A 13,275-nucleotide genomic window follows, 5' to 3' on the forward strand; every position below is an offset into this window, starting at 1 on the left:
CTCGTGTTTCAAGTGTGCAACCTAAAACCATTTTATGCGGACGAGGGGAATCCGGAACGTAGTGTGACACAACGCGCTCCTATCTTACAGAGGGCCTCGGCAACACAACGGGCCTAGAAGCATTTCAGCAAGATCCTTCGTCACAAGGTCAACTAATTAGGCAAAGCGAAGAAGTATTTTGCGCAGTGGGAGGAGGCAGCGGAACCGACGTGGGAGCCAGCATTACGGATGAAGAGCCGCTATCTAAATGAAGTCAGGGCTTACCATGAAACAGATGGCGCCGAGGGCGGTGCATGATTTGAAGGGGGGAGCATGTTCCCTTGTGACTTACTTTGTACAGTTGTGTCTAGAGTCTGCTTTGCTTTAGTTAAGTCATGATGTAAGTGTTGAGTCACTTGTAACTTTCTCCGGGTCACCCTTGTACCTCGGTTCAGGTTAATCAATACCCTGAAGGGTTAGCCCGTAGATCTGAACTGTAATGTGCCCTCGGGCAAAATTGTGAATGAATGCAAATGCGTTGAGCATTCTTTGTTCACCCTCGTTGTGATTACCTTCAAGTGATTGCAATTCCTCTCTCTCTCTTCTCTTTCGCTCTCTTACACTCTATACTCAAAGCTTCCACAGTGGCAAGCGAGCGGCCGGATAGGCTTGCAGCGGTGAGTAAGGACCGTCGCGCCGCACTGGCCTGTTGAAGAAATAGGCCCGTGACAATATTTCTAACATACCTAACTATCCTTAGAACTGCAGGCAGCCAAATGTACTGATCTTGGTAAACTCATAAATTGACTAAGAATATGGACCAAGGTTGTAAGTGTTAAAATAGTATATATATATAATAAATAATGTGTATGTAATTTACTTTTTGAGTCAGGGGTATTTTGGTTATTTCCCTTTATAATAAGATATCCACTAGGGATTGCGTGTAGCCCTTTTATTTTTTATTTTCCCTTTTCTGTCCTTGACCAAATGACCAAGGGCGCTTTGGTCATTAGCCAAAGAGTTGTTGGGGGCTGCCCAACGGTTATATTTCTGACCGTTAGGAGCTCCCAACAGCTCTTTGGAGCTCCCAATGGTCTCCCCTTTGAATGGGGTTTTGTGTATAAATAGGGATACACCCCCTCTTGTTTTCTTCAATGATTGTGTAAAGCATTTAATCAATAAAGGCTGATATTTTTTATTCTTGTGTTTTCATTATTGCCTTATTGGCTTTTGTATTGTCCCATAGTGGACTTATGCATGTGCACTTATGTTATTATGATCTTGGAAGCCCTTAGTGGCTAGTATTTTTCATGTTTCTGCATATTTCATTACAGTAAGTATAACACCCTCAATTTTTTAGCCTTATTTCTCGCATTCAATTCGTTTAGTTGCGATTATCAAAGTTGTGTTTGTCGTTCTAGGGTTCTTTGGTTCTAGATCCGATCCAAAACCCATGTATTTTGTCTTTGTATAAAAGTTTGGGTCGTGTTTAGTTTGGATTTGGATTGGGATTTGGATTGGGATTCAAATTCGGGTGGCATTTTGGGTATGGGTTGGACCCAATTGGCTTTTGTTTGGGCTGGAGGGGCAAAGGAGTCCATTTGCATGGATTACGGACAAGTAGGCTTGCCATGTGGCAGCCCACTCTCCCTCTCCTTTTGCCACCTCCCTCTCCTTGCCTGATGATATTAAGATAAGACTCTTTGCCTGACATTTCGCTACTAAGGACATTTTATGTAACTTGGAATAAGGGTTTCTTTGAAATCCCACTTTTCGTATAAACTTCAAAACCTTGTTTTGAATTTCTTTTGTTTCAATGAATGTACGGAGTTACAAATCCATTGTGTAAAGGAAAGGTTCGCAAGTAATGTGCCCAAGGTCCGTTGACTTGTTATTTCAAAACATCATTTTCTGCTGAATTACTATTTAAAATTCTGATAAAGGAATGATTACAAGGCTTTCAAAATTTTCTAAAAAGTTACAAGTCCGAGATTTTGGGGGCATTACACAAATGGTTATAATGCTTTTGATTTTTCATGCTTTAATTTGTCAATGATAATATAAATTACATGTTTGGTTAAGTAGAAAAAATATAAATACATATCCGCTTCTCCCTTTGCTTCCAATTTGATTCCCTCTTTGTTGTCCCTTCGAATCCTTTTTCGCTTCCGATTTGATTCCTAAGTCACTTTTGGTTCAATTCTTTTGTCGCTTTTGATACAATTTCCGATTCGCTTCTAAGTCATCTTGCGCTGCCCGCTTCCAAAAATTTTAGGAGTGTCTTGCTTACCGCTTTTACTTCTGTATCGCTTCTCGCTCCCGCTTCCTCGACGGGCAACCTTGATATATATATATATATATATATTAGTGATGTATCATAATATGTAATTTCTTATCTAGTTCTATCTTTTTGTATTATTTCTTTTCTTTTTGCTTTTTATTGTTTTCCTAAGGTAGTAATAGGTAATGCCCATTAGGGCATTTTTGGTCTTTATTTTCTAACTGTTGGGGGCTAGCCCAACTAGTTGTTGGGCTAGTCCAATTGCTAGTTGAGCTCTCCCTTGTGTGTGTGTGTGTGTGTATATATATATATATTGGTTTCAGCCGATATTATGCTATGCTTCTCTTAAACATTCATTAATAAAATAATATTTTTTATATTGCACTCTTGTGCGCTTTTGAATTATGCTTGTGTGCACTTTGTGATCTTGTGAGTGCCTTTAGTGGCCTATGTTATTGCGCCCATTAGTGGCTTTGTATCTTTGTACTCTTGAGGCCACTTTATTACACATACTTCTGAAGCAACAGCCACAAGACCTCAATACAAACTACGAAAAACAATCAATCTTCAGCTGCATAAAGTTCTCAAGTAAGCTAGGCTTTTCGTTTATATTTTCCAATTTAGAAAAAATAAATGAATCTAGTCGTATCCCTTCATAAATTTTCAAATGAATGATGCTAAATGAATGTCAAAGAACCAGTCATACAAATGCCCATCATGTAAATTTTCAAATAAATGATGCCAAATGAATTTCAAGGTAACATAGTCATGACCATCATGTAAAAGAAAAAAGATAAGAGTTTTCTCATGTACGACATGATTCAAAGATTCACAACAATAGAATAAGCTAAGCCAGAAGAGCAGAAATATGAACACACATCTTTGTCAAGTAGCCAAAACGGATTGTGGTTGGCAACTTCATTTTTCTCACCATCCCTCATCATCCTTAAAATAGCCTGCTTAGCCATATTAAGCACCCCTATCCCTGCACTGAATGCCAATTGAAAGCATTCAAAGATGCAGCCACCAACATGTGACAGTTCAAAGACCGTGTAGAATTAGAACAAAATCATCCATAACATGGTTCCCATATATAAATAACGTGTCTCAGTAAAAATTAAAAATACCTCCCAGCTCCCACAACAACAATCTTTTGCTTCACGAAGTCGCTTAGTGGCTTGCCCTGTGCTCTCACAGCTCCCAGCAAACCAGCTAATGCAACACCAGCAGTCCCCTACTTGGAAGAACAAGCAAGAAGTTTCAGTTAAACAACAGTCACAAGTGCTTTGATACTAAGTGTTCTTAAAATCAATCATAAAGCAAAGATTAAATTCTCTTATCCAAGTTATAAGGTTAGATTAGTGTACTTGTATATCATCATTAAACATGCAGAATCTTTTCCGGTAACGCTGCAATGTTTCAAACGCCCACTTCATTTGAAAATCTTCAAACTGCTAGATGGCCAAATTTAATCTTGTTAAGCACCCATGTGAAGCCAATAATGAATATTCTACCTAAAGAACTGACCTGAACAACAGCCCTTGGCCATCTAGTGAACACTGCTTCCATGAACTCATCAACAATTGACATGTAATCTTCACCTTCCAATCTAGGCCATCTTAATCCTAAATCTGTGAGGGCAAGGCAACTTTCTTGGAATAAGATACATATCATTCTTGTGCAGAATCTCTAAGCTGAAGAAAAATAAATGACTGTCTTATAATGTAATGAAAATGCATCCATGAATGTGGTATCAGATTACATCTTGTACAGACTATGAATTAAAGAAGGTCAAAGGTTTTCCCTTTTCATAATAGAGCCTTTATTTTCAAAAACGTCATATTATTGTTTGTAAAAGGCTTAAAGAAATTGTTAAAGAGAATCAGACACTTCCCAAATGGTGCGTATCCCTGTTTCTACAAGGCAGCAATCAAGAGAAGGCATTTCGCTTACATGAGAAAATTTATCACTAACAACATATTATTGTCCAAAAATGCCAAATGTCTAACCATTAGTAAAATGTAGTCAAAAGGTAGTCAAAAGGGCTAGGTGGTGCCTAGTAGATAAACCCCTAAAAAGACTAGTCGGTACCCCAATTAAAATATTAAAAAAGTATACAAAATATAGATAAAAATATGGTTAAGTCTTCTAGTAATAAGATGTTTTCATCACATAAGTGCAAAATTACACATACTTTCACAAAATATATTAATATACATAACCAGAATATACATATATATACAACTGTATACACACATATTATAGGGTTAATATTTGGTGCCTTTGAAGGCACCAAATTATGTGGAACTACTGAGCTGGAAATCATAGGTTCAAGCTTTATCAACTCAATAACAGGAAGATTTTTTTGCTAAGGATCAAACCTTGGATCATGTTATTTTGATCCAAAAATATGATTTTTTGAGTAATGAAATTTTAGTGCATTGTGGACAGTTAATTTTTGAAGCCCTTAAGAAACCTGCTTATGTATCAAAATCATATGATTCAAAACTCATTTACTTTTCAAAAAAAAATTAAAACCTACGATTTTCATCTCAATAGTTCCATATAATTTGGTGCCTTCAATAGCACCAAATATCAACCCGAGATTATATATATGTATATATAACATAATCAATACATAATTAACTAAGCATGTTTTCATCATTTCACAGAACGCATCATACGAACACACGCACACACACACATAATTATATATATACAAAAAATAACAGAATATGTGTAAAATCCATAATTTTTAAGGATTATTAATAAATAAAGAACTCATTTTTTATCTCCAAATTAGAAATGTGTTTCTGGCTTTTGAATTTCATTTATTGATATATTACATGTTCATTTGTTTATTTCTGGCAGGGCATAATTTGCATTTATAGAACTATTTTGGGCTATAAATCACTATGTATATATATATATATATATTATATTTAAATACATTTTAGATGGAGTTTATAAATTATTAGAGTATTTGTGTGTTATGTGGCTCTTGGTATTGGTTTATAGGGTAATTTGTCATTTTTTGCTAATCTTGGTATAATTGGCATTTTTTGGAGTTTTTGGCATTTGCGATCACACACGAAGTATTCGTTGTATTGCTTGGGTAGCGGTCTTTGCGGACTTGGAAACCCCTCGGTCTTTTGGGTTTCGATTCATTGTTCTTCACACTATTAAGGTAAGATACCTTAACTGAACTTGTAGAGAGCATGTTTAGGCACTAATTGTGTAAGCATGATGTTGTTGCACTAAATATTTAAATAAATTGCAAATACAAGTTATGCGCACACACCGCACTTAGTTTTGGATATCTAAGGTTGTTATCTATGCATAAGTTGCCCTATATATTTAATTGATTTGAGTGCAGGATATACCAAAAATGTGATACTTATGCTAAGTATCAAAACGATTATAAACCAATGTGCATTGAATGCAATGCAATACGAAATACAAATCGGGTAAATGCTCATGGTAAGTACGTAGTGCAAATGCATCACCTAATAAATTTATTTTATAGCATGCAACATCTTCATGCTCATACACTTCATTTAGTTGTGAATATCTAGGACTCTTGTAATTGTAGTTCGGAGATCATGTTTGTCATGATTGTAGTTAGCAGAATATGGAGTGTGTTAGATGCAGGTACACCTGTTTGTGGGTTTGAATGCCCGTGCACTTATGAGTGTATAATATGTACGCAATGTGTGCCATCATACTTTAGTTTGTGCATACTATATTGCTTTGTATGTTTGTATGAATTTGATACATGGTACACATATAACTACTACGGATGTATATAAGTCGTGTTCGAAGCATACTCTAAATGTTATATATATTGTTTTTTCATATGATGAACACATTTATTCCTGTATGGAAGAATGCATGTGAATGTTATAAATTGTTCAGAACTTGTACGTCTTGTTTGCTTGAAAAACATGTGTATGATGTACGGTGGGATGGTCAATGAGATTTTGACCTACCTTTCTTACGCAATTATATCTAAGGTGATATATCTATTCATGTGGTGAAGAATATATATATGACTTGAATCTTGTGTGCGTAACTCGAACTACGTAGGAGCTACGTATGTTGAGGTTTAGTTGCTTCGTAATATGAAATATGTGTGTTCACGTATGCATGCAGGAACTGATGTTTGTTTATGCATGCTTCGAAGCTCAATTTATAAAATACATTGTTCCTTGTGGCGATGATATGATGCGTAGGATAATATTCTTTTGTATGATATGATTTAAATGTTATGTGATGTGAAATTATGAATGCATGCGATAAATGTTTAAATTCAATAGTGAACTATAGTTCATGGAACCTTATTGATTAAATGTGTGATTTTATGATTTAGATACCATATGGAGTGATGTGTGATGCAATGCTTGTGCCCATGTTGGTGACTATAGATATGGTCAATTGTATTGATCATGTATCACAATAGTTTTCAATGGATATGGTACATGAGTAACGATTTCCAAATTATTCTCTATGAGGGTGTGCATGACCAGATCTGTAAAATTCGAGTTTCTCTCTCCGTGAGTTCTTCCCTCCCCCCTGTGTGCACCATCCCTCTCTCGACCTCGCCTGTCGAAGACCCCCGACTCGCGGAACATCCAACCCCCCATCGGAGCTGCACGACCCCAGGTGCATCTCTCTCTCTCTCTCTCTCTCTCTCTCTCTCTCTCTCTCTCTCTCTCTCTCTCTCTCTCTCTCTCTATTCCGTTTAGCAGGGGAGGGCGCCCCCCTCCCTGCTCTCCCCATTCTAGCAGGGGAGAGAAGCCTCTCCCTGAAGTGTTTCTCTCTTTGTTTCGCATCGACCAGAGGGCACCGGCCCTCCGGCCTCTCTGTTTGGCGTTGGCAGGAGGGTGCCGACCCTCTTGCCTCCCCTTCTCTTAGGGACTACATCGGCAAGAGGGTAACTGTAACGCCCCAAAATTTCAAACTTGCGAACCTTTCAGAAAACAGGCAAGAGACTAGAAAAATCTCTTTCCTTCAGAGTTTGTTTATAAAATCAACGGAAAACTATTCTTTTATTGAATTCAGAAAGGCAAGCAGACAACTTTGGGCATGTTAGCTAAAAGAACCAAAACTCACAATCCATGTTACTTGCAAAACACTTGGAAAAGCCACTTTCATTAAAAGTTCCCAAATAGTACAAAATTCGGATATCCCAAGGAAAATCTGTTACAAAACCCAAAAATGTCTAAGACGCAAGCTAAGATCAGGAAAAATGAAGTCTTGAAGCCATCTTGCAATCGCACCATCGCCCGTAGTGTACCTAATCATCATTTATACTCATAGAATGGGTTAGTTTTGCGAAAAAACAGTAGGTGCACAAGAGAGACTACAGAAAACTGAATTAAGAGCATTTAATTCAACATGCTAAGCAGTTTAAGCAAATATGCAGTTAAACAAGTAAGTCGTTTAAAACAGGTAAGCAGTTCAAAGCAAGTAAGCAGTGCAACTGTCAAACGCAGCATGACAATTCATTTGACCGTAAGCTGTGAACTACCACGCAATAAGCAAGTCTCATGACCCATCAACCAGTGTGAACAGACTTTATGTTTCGATATTACTGGCCTGCGGGTACGCGCAGAGAAATCGTAGAAACAAATGAGACTAGTTTGGGCGTCTGTTATTTTGTGTATTTTCAATAACCTGAATAGCTAGTTGAGTCCGCTCCTAAGGAGACGGCTTTAGCCGAGAGAGGATTCCCCAAAGACAGATGCATCCAACTTATGCAGAAGTCCATGGGATCTACCACCTAGGATAATGTCTGGTAGTCCATTTCCCTAACTCCAATGACTGGGGAGGTCGGATCTTTGCACGTGGGGTGGTTGTTAACAACCTATCCATTGGAGTTTTGTATCGATCCATCATCTCCCTTAACAGAAACACAAGGGCGAATGAGTGCATCAGTGCATCAGGGGTAAATTAACTGACTCATTCTATATGCTCTGGTCTTTTGACCAAATGAGCATCTTACCTGTGAAGGCGATCCCATTTTTATGTATTTACTACATTGTGTATTTAGCACTGTTCGAGGTCGCACGACTGTCTCATCCGATCATCGCAGTACTAGCGTGTAGTGCACGACTACAAGTACTCTAGGATGAAAGGGGTATAATTCTTCAATAGAAGTCTCAACAAAAGTGTTTCACAAAGATGTAATGTTTCTCAAACTTTACTTTTGACATTCTTTATCGTTTGAAACAGCCAACAGCTTGTGCTAACATTTGGCATGCGATTTTCTAGAATCTCATCAGCTATCAGGGTATCTACATGCCTCGTATTACTCGATATCGGCCTCGATAGACGAGATACGGGTTTCTCAACAGACCCCCCTCGCTAAGAAGTTCGTTCAAGCCCCAATTCGGGGTTACCCGAGATATGTCGAATAGACGAACAGAACCAGCCAATCACATCCTTCTAAATACTTCGATTTGGGCAATCTTTGATGCTTTTGCGCAGCTCCCTAAATTCTCAAGTCTACGTTGCAGGACTGCTCACTCGAAAAGCCAAGATCCCTGCTAGGGATCCCTCTCCTTAGACGAGGATGTATCGTTAAGCTCCCGACTCAACTCTTGTCGCAAGAGGGAGAGCAGTAAATGCCTTTTGCATCCTCCACGATGATGCCTTTATAGCACATGTAAAGTGCGAAAACCTGAGCATCATCTACAACGGCAAGGCAGTAACGAAACATTTGCAAAAGCAAGAACCTGGGCGCAGAGCGTGACGACAAAGCAAAGACATGACAGAAAGTAAATGACAAGGATCGTGAAACCGCGTCCTTGAGTTAAATGCGTACTCGTATAAATATATATATGCGTATATATTTATTTAATTGTCTTTTTTAGTTAATTGAACTAAATTCAATTGTCCAAGTCCTCCGTGCAATCTTACCCTACCTTGAGGAGTTGCAAGTTTGCTGGCGCCTGCGGGTGTAAACGATTGACAGCTCAGGTCGCGGATCGCGAGCAGGATCCGTCGTACGAGCTGCAAAAGCGACAGTCTTTGCAAGCTAACACCAAAAATAGAAGGTTAGGAGCATTGTCGATGACCTGACATGAAGGAAGCAGAGGCAGGGGCAGTGTGCCCCTGCGAACCTGCGGAATGCGAAAGAAGCAGGGGCAGGGGTTGCGCGCCCTTGTTGCACCCGTGCCTGATGAAGGCAACAAGGGAGGTCGGGGCTTCGCCCTTGTCTGTCGAGCATGCAAGGAGGCAGAGACTTGTCTCCTGCCTGGCGATTATCTGAACAGGCAGGGGGCAAAGCCCCTGCCTGATGCTGGGGGAGAGGAATGGGGCTCTGCCCCTACCAGCGGAAAAGCAAAGAGGTAGGGGCCTAGGCCCGTTAGCCACAAAGGGGGAGGCAAGGGGCTTCGCCCTTGCCTGTCGAACATGCAAAGAGGCAGGGGCCCGACCCCAGCCTGACGCCAGAGAAGAGGGAGCAAGGAGGGGGCTCGACCCCTCCCCTAACGGAAAAAAGGGAGCAGGTAGGGGCTCGACCCCCTCCCCTGTCGTAACAAGGAGCAGGGAGGGGCTCGACCCCCTCCCTTGTCATAGATGGTGCAGGGAGGGGGTTTGACCCCTCCCTTGTCCGCAGGGAGCACAGGGAGGGCTCGGCCCCTCCCCTGCCAAAAGGAGATGCAGGGAGGGGGATCAACCCCTCCCCCACCAAATACGGCACGCAGGGAGGGGCTCGACCCCTCCCCTGCAAACAGAGGCATCGGGAAAGGGTTGGGCCCCTCCCTCGCAAAACACATCGTAGGGAGGGGGTTTTGCCCCTCCCCTGCGATCTAGGGCAGCAAGGAGGGGGCTTTGCCCCTCCCTTGCGATTGAGCGAGGCAGGGAGGTAGCTCAATCCCTCCCTGCGCAAACGGAGAAGTGTGGGAGAGAGAGACAGAAGGAAAAGGAGAAGAAAAATGAGGGGAGCGTACCTGGGGGTTGCCGGAAGAAGCTCGCCGGAGGAAGTGGGGTCGCTGGTGGCCGCTACTCGGCAGCCGCGAGGAGAGGGGGGTCGGGTAAAGAGAGAGAGACGAGAGAGTGAGAGGGGAAGGAGGTTTCGAGAAACCTCCCCCCTTTGCCTCGATGTCTTTAAAAGGCACGAGGGAGGCGGTGCCTCCATTGGGTCTGGGTCTGGGTCTGGGTCCGGGTCCAGATCTGACCCGAATCCAAGTTGTTTTTATTTTTTTTTGGGTTTTACAGTAGCGATCGTCCTGCCCCTTGCGTTCTGTTTACACAAGCAGAGGAGGGGTAACCCTCCTGCCCCTTCTATGTTTACGTAGGCAGGAGGGGTAACCTCCTGCCCCTTCTCTGCGTGCGCAGGCAGGAGGGACGACCATGTAATGAAGTGGATTGAATCAAATACACATGCAAGAACTCACTTTCAATCAAGAAGAATACTTGATTGAATCAAAGAAACCACCCACACAAGGGTCTAGCAAATGTTATTGCATAAGGATACTCAAAAGAGAGATTCACTTTACAATGCCTAAGAGGGCATATTTATAATACAAGAGAGGCACATGGGGGCAGCCCCATATGGCTATTGGAGCTGCACCCAACGATCACATTTGTGACCGTTGGGGCAGCTCCAACAGCTACATGGAGCTGTCCCAATCACACAAATACAAAAGCAAAGGTGAAAAGGACAAAAAAATAAAATGCAAAAAGACAAAAGTAAAAAAAGAAATAATAATAAAGTGGGCTGAAGAAATAAAGTGCAAAAGACAAAAGTAAAAAGGAAAGAAAGTGGGTTGACGCCTATGGAGTAAAAGGACCGAAATACCCCTGATGGGTATTTCGGTTTACAGTAAAGTATATACACATATACTTATATGTATATGTATATTTTAACACCCCCCCTCAAACTCATGGTGGAACAACCAAGAGTTTGCCAAGTAGGAAGTGAAATATGGGCGATGGAAGCGCTTTGGTGAAGAAATCTGCTAGTTGATATTCTGATCGAACATAAGGTAATGTGATAGTCTTCCGCAAAAAAAAATCCACGGACATAGTGGCAATCCATTTCAATGTGTTTTGTCCTCTCATGGAACGTATGATTGCGTGTAATATACACAGCGCTTTTGTTATCACAACATAATTTAGAGGATTCTTTGATGTAAATTCCCAAGTCCTTCAGGAATTGTCGAAGTCATACTAACTCTAACGTGGTCATTGCCATGGCGCGATACTCAGCTTCAGTTGAGGAGAGAGACACCTTCTGTTGCTTCTTGCATCGCCATGAGATTAGAGAGTCACCTACAAAAACACACAAACCAGTTGTTGAGCATCTATCATTCACATCCCCTCCCCAATCAGAGTATGAGTACGCAATGACTTCTAATGAGGAAGAGGATGACAAAAACAATTCATGACTTATAGAATCCTTAATATATCTAATAATTCTCATTACAGCACTCATATGTACTATAGTGGGAGCATACTGAAATTGACTAACAGAATGAATAGCATGAGAAATATCAGGACGAGTAATAGAAAGGTAAGACAAAACTCCAATCATTTGTCTGTATGGGGTTGGATCTTGCAGAGGTTCTCCATTATCCTTCTTTATTTTTGCATTTATGACCTCTGTAGTGTCAACCCGTTTCTCATCCGAGAGTCCTGATCTTTCAATAATTTGTGTTGCATACTTAGTCTGTGACAAAAAATAACCACGAGGTGAGTAAGACACTTCAATACCAAGAAAATATCTTAAAAAACCATCTGTCATATCAAAGTTGTCTTTAAGCACAGCTTTGATATGATTTACTCTCTGCGTATCACCACATGTGATTATCATATCATCCACGTAGAGTAGCAGCATAACCATCCCTACATTGGAAGACTTAACAAACAATGCAGTGTCAGTAAAACAAGATTTAAAATGGAGTCATTAGATTAATAAATCTATCATACCAAGCTTTGGGAGCTTGCTTTAATCCATACAAAGCTTTTTGTAACCTAAGAGTTTTTTCATGTGCTAAATTCAAACCTGATGGAGGATCCATGTAGACCTCTTCATCTAAATTACCATTCAAAAAGGCATTTTTTATATCCATTTGAAAAATAGGTCAATTTTTAATTAATACTATAGATATAAGGGTTCTGACAGTAGTCATTCGAGCAACTGGGGCAAAGGTCTCATCATAGTCAATTTCATATTCTTCACTATACCCCTTAGCTACTAATCGAACTTTATATCTTTCCAGCAAATCAGTTATTCATCTGCATCCGAGCAAGAAATGTCTTCTCTGCGATCTGCGGGGAACCAGAGTCAGCAAACCAATGATGACATTGACCCCCATATATACTCGTTGTTTCAGAGGATGATGAACAAGATGTTGATTGAGCACGCAGAGGCTAGTTCAGCCAAGATTCCCAGCAAGAAGAAAGTTAAGGGTTGTACTGTGAAGAAGCACTTGAAGATCTCTAAAAAGCAGGTTCAGCATGAAACCACCTCTGATGAAGCCGAGTTAGTAGATGATACCGACGAAGAGTTTGAGGCTCAGCAGGCATTTCAAAAGTCGACTCAGTGGCAAGGGTTGGCCAATAAGCTAAAGGATTGGTCAGTGGTTGATCTGGATCAGACAAAGCTCAAAGATGTGGTCAAAATGGTCAGGGATCTGCAGGCCCGTGACAAGGGCAAGAAGGTCTTCACGAGTGAAGACTTTTATGACGGTTTAGACAGGGATGACAGTCTTGACAATCTTCCCAAGAAGTTCATCAAGGTCGATAGTTCTGGCGACCCTAATGCCCATCTCGCCATGTTCTTCGCGGAGTGTTCCAAGTTCAAAAGGGTCAATCGAGCTTTATTCCTTTGCTTCCCCTGCAGTTTGGAGGGAACGACAGCCAAATGGTATTCGAAACATATTAATCCCATCGATTTGAAGGAATTCGATAAGGTGGTCAATCTTTTCATTAAGCGGTTTTTATTCAATACTGAAGCATTGCCGACTTTGAGTGACCTCTATAATCTTAAGCAGAAGGACAACGAG

General features: G+C 40.7%; 1 protein-coding gene across 7 annotated transcripts in view; it reads right to left on the reverse strand.

The window, feature by feature from the left end:
• NAD-ME2 (NAD-dependent malic enzyme 2) overlaps positions 1-13,275 on the reverse strand; it is a 192,367-nt gene that overhangs the window by 140,973 nt on the left and 38,119 nt on the right. For 6 of the 7 annotated variants that reach the window (XM_089995503.1, XM_089995498.1, XM_089995501.1 and 3 more), the window contains 4 exons: positions 3,788-3,891; positions 3,628-3,714; positions 3,388-3,494; positions 3,139-3,250 (listed from right to left, as the gene is read on the reverse strand). In XM_089995503.1, coding sequence (XP_089851629.1) covers positions 3,139-3,250; positions 3,388-3,494; positions 3,628-3,714; positions 3,788-3,891 — 410 coding nt within the window. The remainder of the gene's footprint in view (positions 1-3,138; positions 3,251-3,387; positions 3,495-3,627; positions 3,715-3,787; positions 3,892-13,275) is intronic. The other variant, XM_089995502.1, reaches the window with a different exon arrangement.

This window comes from Nuphar pumila, chromosome 2 (assembly GCF_984573655.1).
Source record: "Nuphar pumila chromosome 2, dmNupPumi1.hap1.1, whole genome shotgun sequence".
NCBI classification, from domain to species: Eukaryota; Viridiplantae; Streptophyta; class Magnoliopsida; order Nymphaeales; family Nymphaeaceae; genus Nuphar; species Nuphar pumila.